The 16,164-nt window shown below is 33.4% G+C and overlaps 2 protein-coding genes across 6 annotated transcripts in view; both read left to right on the forward strand.

The window, feature by feature from the left end:
• The first annotated feature begins 326 nt into the window (after positions 1-326).
• On the forward strand, positions 327-5,377 carry cdk21 (cyclin-dependent kinase 21). Its single transcript, XM_051106181.1, has 8 exons — positions 327-435; positions 973-1,236; positions 1,324-1,456; positions 2,770-2,937; positions 3,033-3,142; positions 4,339-4,389; positions 4,487-4,619; positions 4,696-5,377. Exons 2-8 carry the CDS (start codon positions 1,007-1,009, stop codon positions 4,786-4,788), a joined length of 918 nt encoding a protein of 305 aa, XP_050962138.1. The 5' UTR covers positions 327-435; positions 973-1,006; the 3' UTR covers positions 4,789-5,377.
• Positions 5,378-6,201: 824 nt separating this feature from the next.
• The window catches only part of svilc (supervillin c), a 35,129-nt gene continuing 25,166 nt past the window's right edge, over positions 6,202-16,164 (forward strand). For all 5 annotated transcript variants that reach the window (XM_051106146.1, XM_051106147.1, XM_051106148.1 and 2 more), the window contains exons 1-2: positions 6,202-6,279; positions 14,671-15,176. In XM_051106146.1, coding sequence (XP_050962103.1) covers positions 14,866-15,176 — 311 coding nt within the window. In that variant the 5' untranslated portion in view covers positions 6,202-6,279; positions 14,671-14,865. The remainder of the gene's footprint in view (positions 6,280-14,670; positions 15,177-16,164) is intronic.

Below are 16,164 nucleotides of genomic sequence, written 5' to 3' on the forward strand. Positions count from 1 at the left end.
GGCAGATACTGTTTTTGATAAACATCTGTTTTCTTAAAATGAAAAATGATCATCTTAAACAAGCCTAAAAAAATGTTAAAAATTACATTTAAATATATGTCTAAGGTCACTACAAGGTATATGTATTACTATAAGCAGGGTTTTTAAAATTATACAATATCAGATTTATTTTTGCTGACATTCACAGTGTATAGATGTACATCGTTTCACATGAGAATGCATTTTCTTAAATAGTTCACATGAAATGGGGGATATCCAGAAAAAATTCTCAGCTGTTCATTGGTTGGTTTTCCAGATGCAAATCTCACACCCCTGCAGGTGGCGAGGTTTTATTGAAAGCATGGCAAAAAACGCATATTGATCCGTGTCATTGATCCGGATTGGTAGACAATCATTTTCCTGCTTTAGAAGTTTTGGATGACACTGACAGAAAAGGTAAGTTAAGTTTAACTTAACTGTAGTTTTACGTCTTCGAACGAGCGTATATTTTAGCCATATTAACAAGTTTCACAGCGTGCGCGTATCGCGATATTAGGATAAACTGTCTATAAACACCAATTTATAGCGAGATATAACGTTATATATCTGTGTTATTGATAAATCTCATGTCACCAGTGATGGCATCTCAACTTGGGTCTCTTGACAGTAAGTGGAAAGGTCATATATACAGGCTCCAATGAATAATTCAAGTAAGATTAAATAAATTTTAATCTCAGTAAGCCGATATGCAAACTTTTTTAAAGTTTACAAACAAATTTAATGTCAACGGGATGTCCCTCTTATTTTTTTTTTAATAGGTCAACAAACATCTACTATGTTTGTGTAATTAATATAGTTATTAGTTGACTTATTTAATTTTACAGTTAATTTAAGGCATACTGTCCAAGTAGCATGTGCCGGTGAGTTTTACAAAGCTCTGTACGATTTTCTTTATGTGTTTATTCAGCACTAAATGACTTTTGTCTTTTGCAGTGACACGGTCTGACAGATAGTTCTGCTTCTAAACATGGATGACAGCTGTTGCGAGAACTCAGATTATGAAATCTTGGCAGAAATCGGCCAGGGCGCCTACGGGAAAGTGTACAAAGCCAGGGAGAGGCGCGGGCAGCAGCGCCTTGTAGCGGTGAAGAAACTGAACATCCCCGAAGAGCCGGAGTCTGGCATCCCTCAGTTCGTTATTCGAGAAGTGGCTCTTCTGCGGAAAATAGAGCACTTCAACCACCCGAACATTGTCAAGTAAGTATGGATACTGTCGAAAATGCTACATACGTTTTGAAAAGCATAATGAGCTTTCATTTTGAGTATTATGGCTCTTCTCCTCAGGTTGCTGCATGTATCAGCTGGATGGCACAACCAGAAGTTTGACCTGACGTTGGTGTTTGAGTATATCGATCAGGATCTGAGCACATTTCTCAGCAGAGCGTCAGAAAAAGGCCTGACCAGGGACAAAATCAAGGTTTTGACTTTGCCCCATCTCTCATGGCACTTAATCCTTCATATTAAATAGAATTGAAAGCATGCAAAACAGACCAAGAACACAAAATAAACAGTAACACCAGTCAAAAGTTTTTATTTTATTTTTTTTTAAAGAAGTCTCTTCTGCTCACCAAGCCTGCGTTTATTTGATCCAAAATACATCAAAAACAGTAAAATTTTGAAATATTAGAATATATTTTAAAATGTAATTTATTCCTGTGATACTCCAGTGTCACATGATACTTCAGAAATCAGATTTACTGTTCCTGAAACATTTTATTATTATTGTTATTGTTATTATTATCAGTATTTAAAATATTTTTTTCAGGATTTTTTGATGAATATAAATATCCGAAGATCAGCATTTATCTAAAATAAAAAGCTTTTGTAACATTATGCACTATATCATTCAAAAGCTTGGAGTCAGTATAATTTATTTTATTCATTTATTTTTACAAAAGAAATTATAGAAATGATACTTTTATCTAGCAAGGATGCTTTAAATTCATCAAAAGTGATGATAGACATTTATAATGTTACAAAATAATTCTATTTCAGATAAATGCTGTTCTTCTGAACTTTCTATTCATCAAAGAAACCTGAAAAAAAAATTCTACTCAGCTGTTTTCAACATAATAATAATAATAATAATAATAATAAATAATAAAGTTTATAATAAAGTTTTTTGAGCAGCAAATCAGAATATTAGAATGATTTCTGAAGAATCATGTGGCTGGAGTAGTGATGAAAATTCAGCTTTGAAATCACAGGAATAAATTAGATTTTAATATATATGCAAATTGTAAATAGGAAAAATATAGTAAAAATATTTCAAAACTGTACTGTTTTTGCTGTGCTTTGAGTCAAATAAATGCAGGCTTGGTGAACTGAAGAGACTTATTTAAATAACATTAAAAATGTTACTGTTCAAAAACTTTTGACTGGAAGTGTATATATTAAAATTACCAGGATGAAAAAAGTGCCATACATAGTTACATAAACTTGAAAAGCTTTAGAATTTTTATTGTTTTTATAAGCTTCTTATTTTGTGATCTCATATTAGGAAGGGTTTCAATTTAATTTTTTGAAAAGCAATTTCTGTACAGACATGGCTAAAGCTTTTGATACAAAAATTCATTGTACACTGACACCGTTATAGCCCAGGAAAGAAGATATAGTTCTTTAAATGTACATAGGACTTTGGTGACAACGCAGTAGCTTATTGTCAGACTGTAATGGTTAAATTAAAAACTAGAGCATAGATTTGTGTATTTTTCTTCTCTCTTCATATAGGATGTGATGCGTCAGCTGCTCAGTGGACTTGACTTCCTCCACACTAACACTGTCATTCACCGGGACCTGAAGCCAGACAATGTGCTTGTGAGCAGTCGAGGGGAGGTCAAGATTGCAGACTTCGGTTTAGCCAGGATATATACATACCATATCGCCCTCACCCCATGTGTATGGAGCTCAGATTTACTTACATAGTAATATGTGTAGTGCTAGTGAATTCCTGCATGTGATGTATTTGTGTGTGTGTGTGTGTGTGTGTGTAGGTTGTGACTCTGTGGTACAGAGCTCCGGAGGTCCTGCTTCAGTCCAGTTACATGTCTTCAGTGGATATGTGGAGTGCTGGGTGCATCTTTGCAGAGCTCTTTCTGTTAAGGTGAGAGCAAAACAGAGCTCAGAGAGACATGCACTACCTGTCAAAAGTTTTTGAACAGTAAGATTTTTAATGCTTTTAACAGAAAGTTTCTTCTGCTCACCAAGCCTGCATTTATTTGATCCAAAGTACAGCAAAAACAGTAAAAAATATAAGTTTTTCATTTAAAATAACTATTTTCTGTTTAAATAATTTATTTATTATGTAATTTTTTTTCCTGTGATCAAAGCTGAATTTTCTGCATCATTACTTCAGTCTTCAGTGTCACATGACCCTTCATAAATCATTCTAATATGCTAAATTTGCTGTTCAAGAAACATTATTATTATTATTATTATTATATAATATTATATTTAAATTTTAATATAATTGAATATATATATATATATATATATATATATATTGTTTTAGGATTCTTTGATGAATAGAAATATCCAAAGATCAGCATTTATCTGAAATAAAAAGCTGTTGTAACATAATACACTATACCATTAAAGAACTTGGAATCAGTTTTGGAATAGTTTTCTTTTTGGGAAAGAAATTATAGAAATTAATACTTTTATTTAGCAAGGATGTTTTAAATTGATCAAAAGTGATGATAAATACCTTTATAATGTTACAAAAGAATTCTATTTCAAATAAATGGTGTTCTTCTGAACTTTCTATTCATCAAAGAAACCTGAAAAAATTAAACTCCGCTGTTTTCAACATAATAATAATAATACGTAATGTTTTTTAACAGGAAATCAGAATATTAAAATTATTTCTGAAGGCTTACGTGACTGGAGTAATGATGCTAAAAGTTCAGCTTTGAAATCACAGGAATAAATTAGATTGTAAAATATATTCAAACAGAAAACAGCTTTCTTAAATAGTAAAAAAAAAATGTTTAAATGTTAAAATGTTACTGTTTTTTCTGTATTTTGGTAAATGCAGGCTTGGTGAGGAGAAAAAAACACTAAAAATCTTACTGTTTGAAAAACTTTTTTCTGGTAGAGTATCCTCCAAAGTTTGTGTTCAGTGAGATTTTAATTTATATTTTTTAAAGAAATTATAGTTTTATTTAGCAAGGATTTTATTGAATGTGAAGCAATCTGTTGATATAGGCCTAATTTAAAACTTTAACCAAATGACAGATGAATTCAAACAACTTTTCTAATTCTGAGATGTTTTATCTTCCTCTCCCACCTTTTCTGCAGGCCTTTGTTTCGTGGATTCACAGAGATCCAACAGCTGCAAAAGATCTTTGAGTGAGTCAAAATACTTTTGCATTTCCGAATCCCAGTTAAAATGTACTACACCTTTTTGTGGTCATTTGTGGTCTTGGATGTTTGCTCTCTCACTCAGGGTAATTGGATTGCCGGGTGAGGAGGACTGGCCCACAGAAAGCCCCGTCTGCTACAGCCCTTCTTGGGCTGAGAAAAAGCCTACAAAACAACTACTGCCCAGTCTCGCTCATGAGGAGAATGACCTGCTGTCTGTAAGTGTTACTCATCCTATTTGGATAGAGAGTTCAATGACTGGTACTCAAAATACACACTTCCCTTTCCACACAGCAATTTTTGACTTTCAGTCCAGCTCATCGCATCTCGGCCTGCAGAGCTTTGGCCCACCCTTTCCTGGCAGACCGCAACAGTGAAGATGACTGACAAATGAGTCTGACAGAAGAGGGCGGGGTCACATGATTAGACAGGCTCCTCCCACCCAATCAAGGGTGCACCGAGAAATATTCTGTTAGAGTGATATTTTTATAATGGAGTAAAGTGCAGCACCTTAACCTGTAGATCACGATTTGTTTCTAATGAAAATGGCGTGTGAAAATTTCTGGTGGAAGTTGCCCATTTTACTGATTCTGCTAAAAAGAAACAAATGCTCTTAAAATCTCCACCTTATTCGTGTGTTGACAGTGGTGAGGAGTGAGAATTTGTCTTTTTCACTTGTGACAACTCTCTAATAATGACATTTTTGTATATGTTGCAGCACAATTGGTTGTCTAACAGGTAAGTTGGATGTTTCCAGTTAGTTTCAGTGTACTACCTTTTGACAGTTGACTTTTACTGATGTTTTTGTGCCTTGTTTTGTGTTTGTTCTGGCATCAATTAAACGTGTTTACTAATTTTTAATCGCATGCAGTATTTTAAGTTCTGAGGAAGTTGTTTGAAGTTTTTATGTTTTCTGTTCCAGATGAATTTGTGGAAAACAAACCAGAGCCAAAAGTGGCTGTTTGTTATTAAATAAGCTGAGATATTTAAGCGTAGTTATGACATTATGACCTTTCAAATAAATACAATTAAATTTGTAATTGAATGCATGTGACCATTTTCTTTATACTGACACTTCAGTAATAAAATTGCAATTTCAATGTTGTTTGCCACCTTTTTTTCTTGATCCCCAGTTCTGTTCGATTAATCTAATGCAATTAGTGAAGAGCAAAGATGACCACAAGTTTCTTGCTGAAGGTGGCTATATTATTATATATGTATATATTTACATATGATTTATTTTTTATACAATAGCACATGACCGTAAATTGGCTCAGTCACATGGAATAACATCTGCCATTCCCAAGAAATCGGAGGGGTCAGCGAGTTCATTAATTATTTACACTGAATTTTTTTCCATTTAGTTTAAAATTAAAAGTCAACTCAAAAATGTCTGTTCAGCTGGTCCTCGTTCGTTCCAGCAGTACCAGTGGTTTTGCATTTACTGTCGCCTGGACTTTAGTTTGTTTACTAACAAACTACCTTGTGTTTTTGTTGTCAACTCCGTCATGTGATGTCAACATAAGGGCGACCATGAGGGGGCGACCCGCTCCATGTAGAACGCAGCGGCCTTTGCTTCATTATCTCTTGAAGGTGCTATTAATATGTTCATGTGTAAAACTTTTTAATTAGCAGAAATGACTCAGGGCGACCATAAGTAGTTGTTTAATAAACGGAGCTGTTGCCCCTTACAATGGAATGTTGCCCTAGTCATAGGGGTATTTTTGTCTCTCTCTCTCTCTCACTCATCACACACACACAAACCCTAAAAGGGCTTTGCACACTTTCTCATTGGCCATCGGGGTGGTGTGTGTGTGTGTGTGTGAGTGAACCTGTCAGAGCTGATCCGAGCGCACAGCTGATCCACCCACAGACCGAGTAAGTACAGTCATTCATTTCTGCTGTTACATTTATCACGAGTTTTAAGAATAACAGAAGTCAGTTTTTTCCTGTTGTGAAACTTAACGACAAAAGGATTAACTTCTGAGTTCATTTCATTAAGTTGCTTAGTCAGCGCTAAACATTTCAGTAACGTTAGTGTCTTTCTGACCTCGCACACTGGATTGTGCTTGGAGACCAAATGGGTGTTTGTGTTGCGGATCTTTAGTGTATAAAATAAGTGAAATGTTATATCTGCTTCTGCACTGTTCTGCTCACTAGATATCTGCTTACTTGTACCTATTTTCAGCGCTGCAAACGCACCTGTAACTGTTACACTTCAAACTCAATAACCCACGATCTATAAATGTACGCTACTGCAAATTCAAATGACTTTGCCATTTGTTGATTTAACAGAATCATTTGTCTATGCTGAGCATTATTTTCATACTGTGGTCGTCTGTTGATTAAGTGATTAATGTAACACTTTACTTAAAGTTTTACATATGATGCATATAAATGAATTCTGCATGCATAATGCTATAATACTTTATAATACATCTTAATCAGTTGTATATTTTTAATGAATAAATGTAACCTCAGATATAGTACAGTCTATTTTTATGCTTCAATATTTTTGTAGAATAAAATCAGCATTCAGCTGTGTTTTATAATTGTACCCTGTAAAGGTGTTAATTACACTGTCTGCAGATATTTATAAAAATGCATTGCATTTTACAGCTGAGGTCAAAAGTTTACATACACCTTGCAGAATCTGCAAAATGTCCATAATTTTACCAAAAATAAGAGGGATCATACAAAATGCGTGTTGATTTTTATTTAATACTGACCTGTATAAGATATTTCATATAAAAGACGTTTACATATAGTCCACAAGAGAAAATAAAAGTTGAATTTATGAAAATGACCCTGTTCAAAAGTTTACATACACTTGATTCTTAATACTGTGGTGTTACCTGAATGATCCACAGCTGTGTTTTTTTATTTAGTAATAGTAATTGTTAGTAATTGTTCATGAGTCCCTTGTTTGTCCTGAGCAGTTAAACTGCCCTCTGTTCTTCCGAAAAATCCCTCAGGTCCCACATATTCTTGGTTTTTCAGCATTATTGTGTATTTGAACCCTTTCCAATAATGACAGTATGATTTTGAGATCCATCTTTTCACACTGAGGGACTATTAAGGTTCAAATGCTCACTGATGCTCTAGAAGGAAACAACATTTGGGTTTAAACATTTTGAATTTGAAGATCAGGGTAAATTTAACTTATCTTGTGTTCTGGGTAAAATGTAAGTATCTTCTGTAGATTCTGTAGAGCAGTACTAAATGAAAAAATATATGATATTTAGCAAAGTAAAAAGAAATGTACATATCTTCATTAAAAAATGTACACCCCTGGCTCTTAATGCATTTGAACCTTCTGTAGTAGTTGCATATGAGTCCCTCAGTTGTCCTCAGTGTGAAAAGATTCATCCCAAAATCATACAGCCATTGTTGGAAAGGGTTCAAATATGCAAAAATGCTGAAAAAGAATTTGTGGGACCTGAAGGATTTTTAACTGTTCAGGACAAACTCAGGAACAACCGTCACAAAAAAAAAACAGCTGTGGATCATTCAAGTAACAACATAGTATTAAGAATCAAGTGCATGTAAACTTTTGAACGGTGTAATTTTCATAAATTCAACCATTATTTTCTCTTGTGGACTATATGTAAACATCTTTTATGTAAAATATCTTATTCGATATACATTTTGCAGATTCTGCAAGATGTATGTAAACTTTTGACCTCCTCTATATGTGTATTATAAGAGCTTTTGAATACTGCTGTAATATATGTGCAGGCTTAAAATAAAGTGTTACAGGTTATTATTATTTTACTGCTAATCATTTGTTGCTGTTTATTATTATTAGAAATTGTGTGTGACAATTACCAGTGAAGGATAATGAACATTATGGGAATACTGTAGGTCCATGAATTGTGTATTAGAAATTTTTCCTTTCCGGCTTGCCATGAGGTTATAATTTAGTCTTTGTGTCTGTAGTGTGTGTGTTGTTCAGGTATACCCTACATTACAGGAACAAAATTTACCCACAAAGATGGCAATATCCAAAATCCTTGTCCCTGAAAAATTCAGCTTATAAATCATACAAAAATACAAAAAGTTTTTTGAAAAAATGTAGTTTTATTTAGGGGTAGGGTTAGTGCAAGGGAATAGAAAATACAGTTTGTACAGTATGAAAATATTTACACCAATAGAACATCCCCATAAAGCATGAAAACATGTATGTGTGTGTGTGTGTGTGTGTGTGAGAGAGGGTTGACTAGTCTAGCTTGTGTGACCTATGTGTTGTGTGAGTATAACCAAGGTCAAAAGCTGTGTCATTTCTGTCATCCACTGGCACTATTTGTTTATTTGCTATATTAATTCTGTTCCTGGTTTAGCATCTTAAACATCTTGTTGTTGTACCATTTACCACTTGTCTTAAGACTATTACTATGTCTGTCATGATGGTGTTAAATATAACCGTGACATTGCATTACCTGATCATAGCTCAGGATGGGGGCTACAAATGCTGGAATCCCATCACGGTTGTAGCTGTAAGTCCATGAACTTACTCTACTCTGTTATGTAACAGAGCACAATGACATGTAATAGGATGTGTCTTGTAGTAGAATGTCTTATAGCAAACAGAATCTTTAAAATAGTCATACCAGTCTTTCTTGTACTGAACATTCACACTTGTTTTTTTTTTGCATTTACTCCTTGAACCATTTGATTATGATTTATTTGACAAATATGCACACGCACACCATAGACGTAATGATTTTTATACTGTATTTTTTATCACCTTGTCCCATCCCTACAGTTTTCTCACAGGAAGTGTCTTACCAAAATTATGTTTATTTTGTAATACCCATGTCATTATGCCCATTTTTTTAAATTTAAGTACACACATACATTATATAGCTGTTTGTTACATACACCAGTAGGTGGCGACAAGTTACTGTAGGTGGCATTCAGATGACACAGACTCTTTATGAATGAGTCATTGAATCATTACCTCAACCAATTTGTTCAAAAATACTAAACTGTTCAGGAAAAATACACTAGAGTGTGTTGAAACGGATCTGCTGTGGCTTAGTTTGGAAGCTTTTTGGTTGGAAAAGCATAAACAGATAAACTGACAATTGTGTGTCTAAAATGTAAGTTACGCAATAATAACTTCTTATTTATTGAACTGTTTATTGTTAGCTGTTTTGCCTTGTAGATGCTATTGGGACAGTTTAAAACATGACACAGCATACTAAATCTCACCTGCTGTTTGTGCACAAGCACTTTGGCAATTAATAAACCATTTAATTGATGTATGATGATCTCAAATGCATCTTGTATTACTCGTTTTTTCTGGCACAAGCCTTGAACTCTTATTATTATATAATTAGACTTGACAATCTAATACAGCTGGGTTGTTGTGAGTCAGCCACCAATTCAGAAAACACACCTTCCATAAGCTCACTGTAGTACAATTAATCCAACAGCTATTAAGCAAGATAAGCAGCATGTGCTGAGAATACCTCAGTCATGTCTGGTGAATCGTGAACGCTGGTGTCTGTGTGGGGGTTTGTTTGCATATGTCTGTGCTCAGCACATGTCCATGCCAGATAGAGTTACTGGATTAAGGACTGATGAGTCTAACTGATCCCAAGCGTCAACCAGCCACTACGGTGCCTTTCCTACCCGTATCCTCAAACTCCCTCTCACGTGACTCGCTCTGTCATCATCCTACTGTCTCTAGTGTAATGGCTTTGTTTGGTTGCTCACTGCTGGATGCTGCGCAGGGACATCATTATTACTGAGATAAGGAAAAATAAATAAAATGCACGTTTTTGCTAAATCAAAGTTGTACTTTAATAATATGAAAACAAAGATGCTGTTAAAGACACATGGCAGTATTTCTTTTTTTTTTTTACACATATATTAATAGTTTTATATGTTTAGATGTTTAAAATACTCTTTGCTCTCTTGATCTAAGACTCTTACCAGGGGTCTTAACGTGGCTAAGCTTGTTAAACCTCTCAGGCAAGTCACTCTCAGACAAGACATGCCTCTCAAACTCCCTAGAAAGAACATGGCAGTGCTGCCATCCTGTCCAGTAATGTAAATCTTAAGAGGTTTAAGCTATTATTAGATTAGATTTGACAACAGCCTTTGTTAGCCGTTATTTATTATAATTTAAATAGTAATTAATAGTCTTTTATCTAGGTTGAACAGTGGAGTATGGTGCCGTTTTTCTATATTAAAATACATTAACATTTAATTTATATCTGTAATTAAAGTTGAATTTTCATAATCATTAGTGCAGTCTTCACAGTCACACGATCCTACAAAAATCATTCTAATATGCTGATTTATTATCAATGCTGGAAACCGTTGTGCTGCTTAATATATATGTATTTTTGGAACCTGTGATACTTTTTTCAGGATTCTTTGAGCAATGAAAGGTTAAAAAGAACAGCATTTATTTAAAATAAAAAAGTTTTTTATACACTACTTTTCAAAAGTTTGGAGTCAGTAAATTATTGTTATTATTATTTTTTTAAAGAAATTAATATTTTTATTCACCAAGGCTGTGTTAAATTAATAAAAAGTGATAGCATAGATTTACATTGTTAGAAAAGATTTATATTTTGTATAAATGCTGTTCTTTTTAACTTGTTATTCATCAAATAAACCTGAAATAAAGAATGACAGGTTGTAAAAAAAACTGTTTCCAACACTGATAATTCTAATAATAAATCAGCATTTTAGAATGATTTCTGAAGGATCATGTGACACTTAAGACTGAAGTAATTCAGCTTTGCATCACAGGAATAAATTATATTTTAAAGTATATTAAATGAAAAACCATTATTTGATATTGTAATAACATTTTGCAATATTACTGTTTTTTCTGTATTTTTGATCAAATAAATGCAGGCTTGATGAGCATAAGAGACCTCTTTAAAAAGTCTTACTGATCCCAAACTTTTGAGTGGTAGTGTATACAGTATAAGCCATATGTAAATAAAACAAAATGTTTTAAAAGTTTACATTAAAAACCTTTACTGTCTTGACTATTTTTCAGTACAACTCATATAACGAACTCCCACTATTTAACTTTGTAATGACTTTGTAATGATTGTTTCATTTTCTCACCCTCATGTCCAAACCTGTATGAGTTTCTTTCATCTGTTGAACACAAAAGAAGATATAGAGGAATTCTGGAAACCAAACAGTTGCTTGTAGCCATTGACTTCCATAGTATTTATTTACTATGGAAGTCAGTGGCTACCAGCAATATTCTTTTGTGCTCAACAGAAGAAAGAGATTCATACAGGTTTGGAATGACATGAGGGTGAATAAGTGATGACAGAATTTTCATATTTGACTGAACTATCCCTTTAGCATTTAAAGAGATAGTTCAGTCAAAAATGAAAATTCTGTCATCAACGTCAGTTCACACAGTTTTCAGCCTAAAAATGCGGTATTATGCATCCCAGCCCATTAGTCACTGTAAAAAAAAAAAAGCGTTGACGTCACTTGGTAATGAAACAATACATGCCTGCGCACATTCGCATACCTATAGACTGAACACTTAATTTGCATACATATGACATCATGCACATTTTCATAGTTTTACATTGAGAGGATAAGCATGCACTTTGAAACCCGTTTTCAAAAAAAAAATTTCTCATAGTGGTGTAGATGAATAGGCAAGACGTAAAAAATGTTTTCTAGTTTTAGTGGAAAATGGTGTTGTGTAAACAGTCCCTTAGAGTTTTTGGAGGATGAACACTATTACAACATATTATATTATGAGTGCAGTAGAACCGGGTTTCTGAAACACCATATAAGGCTCACTGGGTGAAGTGTTACCCCATTCTGTCCTGTAGTATCTCTGCTCTGTTGTTATACTGGGCCTATTGTGTTTTACTTGTGAGAGGATCGGGCAGAATGCTGATGCTTTCAGTTTGCTTTTTTAGGAGCAGAGGAGCCCCTACAAATACGCACACACGCACACACACACGCACACACACTCATAGCTGTTCTTTAACAGACTAAAACTTCAAGATTGTAACCAGTCATTACTAGATATCTCCATTTTAAAAACTATTCTTAACACTTTCAAGGGGTTTATTTAAAACATGAGTAATGGGTAATTATAATTCAGTCTCATCGCCAATTTTAGTGTGTCCTTTCACACACACATACACACAATGGTACATTCCCTGCAGCAGCTCTCTTGGAGGGCTCCCATGGGTCGACCGTCCACCACATGCCAGGTCCATGTTATATGGCTGATAACGTGATGATGTCATTATTTATGTATGAGTAAAGCTGTGTTTGTGTTGTTATGGCAGCTTGGTGACTAGGTAACCACATTTGTGGATTCATGAATGATAATTTAGGCATGTTCTGAACGGTGCTGTTTAGGTGATTTCATTTATTACAGCCGAGCTGTGACTAACAAGACGATGTGTTACAGTCTCTTTTCACACCAGATGCATTAGCTCCACTTGTTCTTCAGGTTCCTCTGGTTATTTTTCGGAAATTACTGTCTTTACTGTATGGGTGGGTTCCCAGAGATACAAAAATGTAACAATAATAGCTATTTATAAATCAAATGATTTTGCCTTCAAATACGTTCTTCTGACCACCATTTTTTAAATTATTTGCTAACACTTTGTTATTATTTATTAACATTAATTAATTTATTAACTAACATGAACAAATAATGAACAATATATTTATTACACTATTTATTAATCTTTGTTAATGTTAGTTTATAAAAAAACAGTTGTTCATTGTTGTTCATTTTAGTTTACTACTAACTAACGTTTGATTTTAATAATGTATTAATAAATGTCTAAACTAACATGAAGATTAATAAATGCTGTAGAAGTATTACCATTTATTATTTTTCAGTAACACTTTACTTAAAGCATTTATGTATAATGCACCATAAAGGGTTATTAAAGGGTATAATGCATTATTATTCATAATGTGAATTGTAATACATTATATGTTGTTGGAAAAAATTATAACTGAATTTAAAATGCTTTATGTAACATTGAATTGATAAGTGTTAACTGTGGTGGCAATTATTCATGAGACTTATTATAAGGCATAATTAATGCATTAAAACTACTTTTATAATGCATTATACATAAAAGCTTTAATGAAAAAGATACCACTTTTTATTTGAAATGAATTTGACCCAAACTAAACTAATTAAAAAACAAAATAAATAAATAAATAAATAAACAAATAGGAAAACAAAATAAATAAATAAATAAAATGTACCCAAAAAATCAATTTACAGGAGTGTACTTCTAAAATATTTTTTTATTGTTATATTTATTTATTTATTTATTTTTAGTAAAGCTTTTATTCAGCAAGAAATTAAATTGATAAAAATTTACAGTAAAGATATTTATAATTTTACAAATTATAATTATTACAGTTTCTACAATAATATTAACCAGCAACAACAGTTTTCAACACTGATAATAATAAGAAATGTTTTTGAGCAGCAAATCAGCATATTAGGATGATTTCTGAAGGATCATGTGACACTGAAAACTGAGTAATGATGCTAAAAATTCAGCTTAGCCATCACAGAAATAAATGACAAATGATTTTAAAATATACATTTTAAATTGCAATAATGTCTAAATATTACTGCACTTTTGAACAGCAGTGTATTTATATTTTATTTTATTTTATTTTATTTTATTGTTTAGCTATTACACAATTAATGGGGTCCTTAAAGATATCAGATACACATTTAACAAGCACTAATTAGCTTAATTATTTTATGCAATGTTGTATGCTGTGTAAGCTGTTTTAATTTAAGTAGGAATCATTGTAGGAATTGTAGTTTTATTACTGTTTGACTCTCTGTTATTTATTTAAATATGCAGTAGTATAGTAAGAATATAGCAGTAAACTTGCTGAGACTGAAATATACTAAAATACACCTGTGTTGAGTGTTGATGGATCAGCTTGTCTGATGAATGGCTTGCCCTCAAAGACTGCTGAGTTGAGCTGCACTTCAGAGGTGTAGAGTGTCAGTGCAAGAGGAGTTTCCCAAATGCAGGAACTTAGCAAAGCAGGTCATGGAGCACACTTACACAGATATTTAGGAGAGGGAAATGCTAGTTTTACAGGTAGGTTTATAGCCTTGCATAGACTGAAAAATGAAAATGTTATGTGTGCGATAATTGTTGAATAAACTTGTTTTCGTGTTTTCCTGTTCAACACCTCTGTATGTCATGCATATGACTACATCTGTTTTAATCGAGAATTCTTTTATTTGTTTTTTAACAGTGCCATGTCCTCAGGGGAGTAATCAGGATGGTACATATGATTAGAGGAACCTGCTGTAATTTGAGCTTTTAATCAACCAAACTTTCTTCAGTTGTGACTCCACCCTTGTTTTTCCCATTTGAGGTGTTGATATCATCTTAACTGCACACCAGGAATTATTCTCCCTGCTTCAGACATCCAAAACGAGTTAATGATATGGACAAAATGGAAAGTGTAGCCCAGGAGTCCAGAGCTGAACGGATAGCTCGCTACAAAGCAGAGAGACGCCGAGAGCTGGCCGAACGTTACGGCAGCCAGGAAGAGGAGCTTCCATCTAAGTGGTCGAGAAGAGAGAGGGAAGGACGAGGCGTTCGTGACTCTACCTATGCGGATAAGTCTGTTTCAGGAGGAATGAATGGAGGAATGGGAAGGAATGGACGAACGCCACTGGAAGAAAGGCCTGTTCCTGCAAAGATCCCCAATGGGTGCAAGGTGAATGCCCCTGGAGAGAACACACACCAAAACAGGTGAGCTTTCCTGGGGCTTTGTAGCATACAAAGCATACAAAACAATTTGAGACATTCCTCTCATCCCCATTTGTGATTTGTAACTTTTTTTCTAAAATTTTAAATTATATTGGAAATATCAAGTCAAAATATTCTTATTTACTTTCCTAAAACACATTCCTGACATAAACGGGACATTAATTGCAAGGAGGGAGTTATGGAAAATCATCTGCAAATATTTAGGCTGATCACACAGGACTTCCAGCTTTAAATATATTCTAATTCCCATTGGGTTTTGCAATATTTCCCTGTGCACTAAAAAAAAAATTAGGCCTAAATTGAATTACACTACCAGTCAGAAGTTTTTGGACAGTAAGATTTTTACTGTTTTTTAAAAGAAGTCTCTTCTGCTCACCAAGCCTACATTTATCTGATCCAAAGTACAGAACAGTAAAATTTTGAAATATTTGTACAATTTAAAAAAACTTCTTTCTCTTTTAATATATTTTAAAATGTAATTTATCCCTGTGATTTCAAAGTTGAATTTTTAGCATCATTACTCCAGTCACATGATCCTTCAGAAATCATTGTAATATTCTGATTTGCTGCTCAAAAAAACATTCATTATTATTATTATGCTGAAAACAGCTGAGTAGAATTTTTTTCCAGCTTTGAAATCACAGGAATAAATTACATTTTAAAATATATTAAAATAGAAAGCAGTTATTTTAAATGGTAAAAATATTTCACAATATTACTGTTTTTGCTGTATTTTGGATCAAATAAATGCAGGCTTGGTGAGCAGAAGAGACTTCTTTAAAAAACATTAAAACTCTTCCTGTTCAAAAACATTTGACTGGTAGTGTAAACAAACTAATAAACTTAATGTGATGCATATTTGACAGTCATACATAAAACAATGAAACAAGATTTCTGTACTCCAAATCGTGGTATATTCTGTTATTGATGTAACGTAATTTGTATCTGTCTGATTTTATTTAAATAATAT

This window comes from Labeo rohita, chromosome 3 (assembly GCF_022985175.1).
Source record: "Labeo rohita strain BAU-BD-2019 chromosome 3, IGBB_LRoh.1.0, whole genome shotgun sequence".
Lineage (NCBI taxonomy): Eukaryota > Metazoa > Chordata > Actinopteri > Cypriniformes > Cyprinidae > Labeo > Labeo rohita.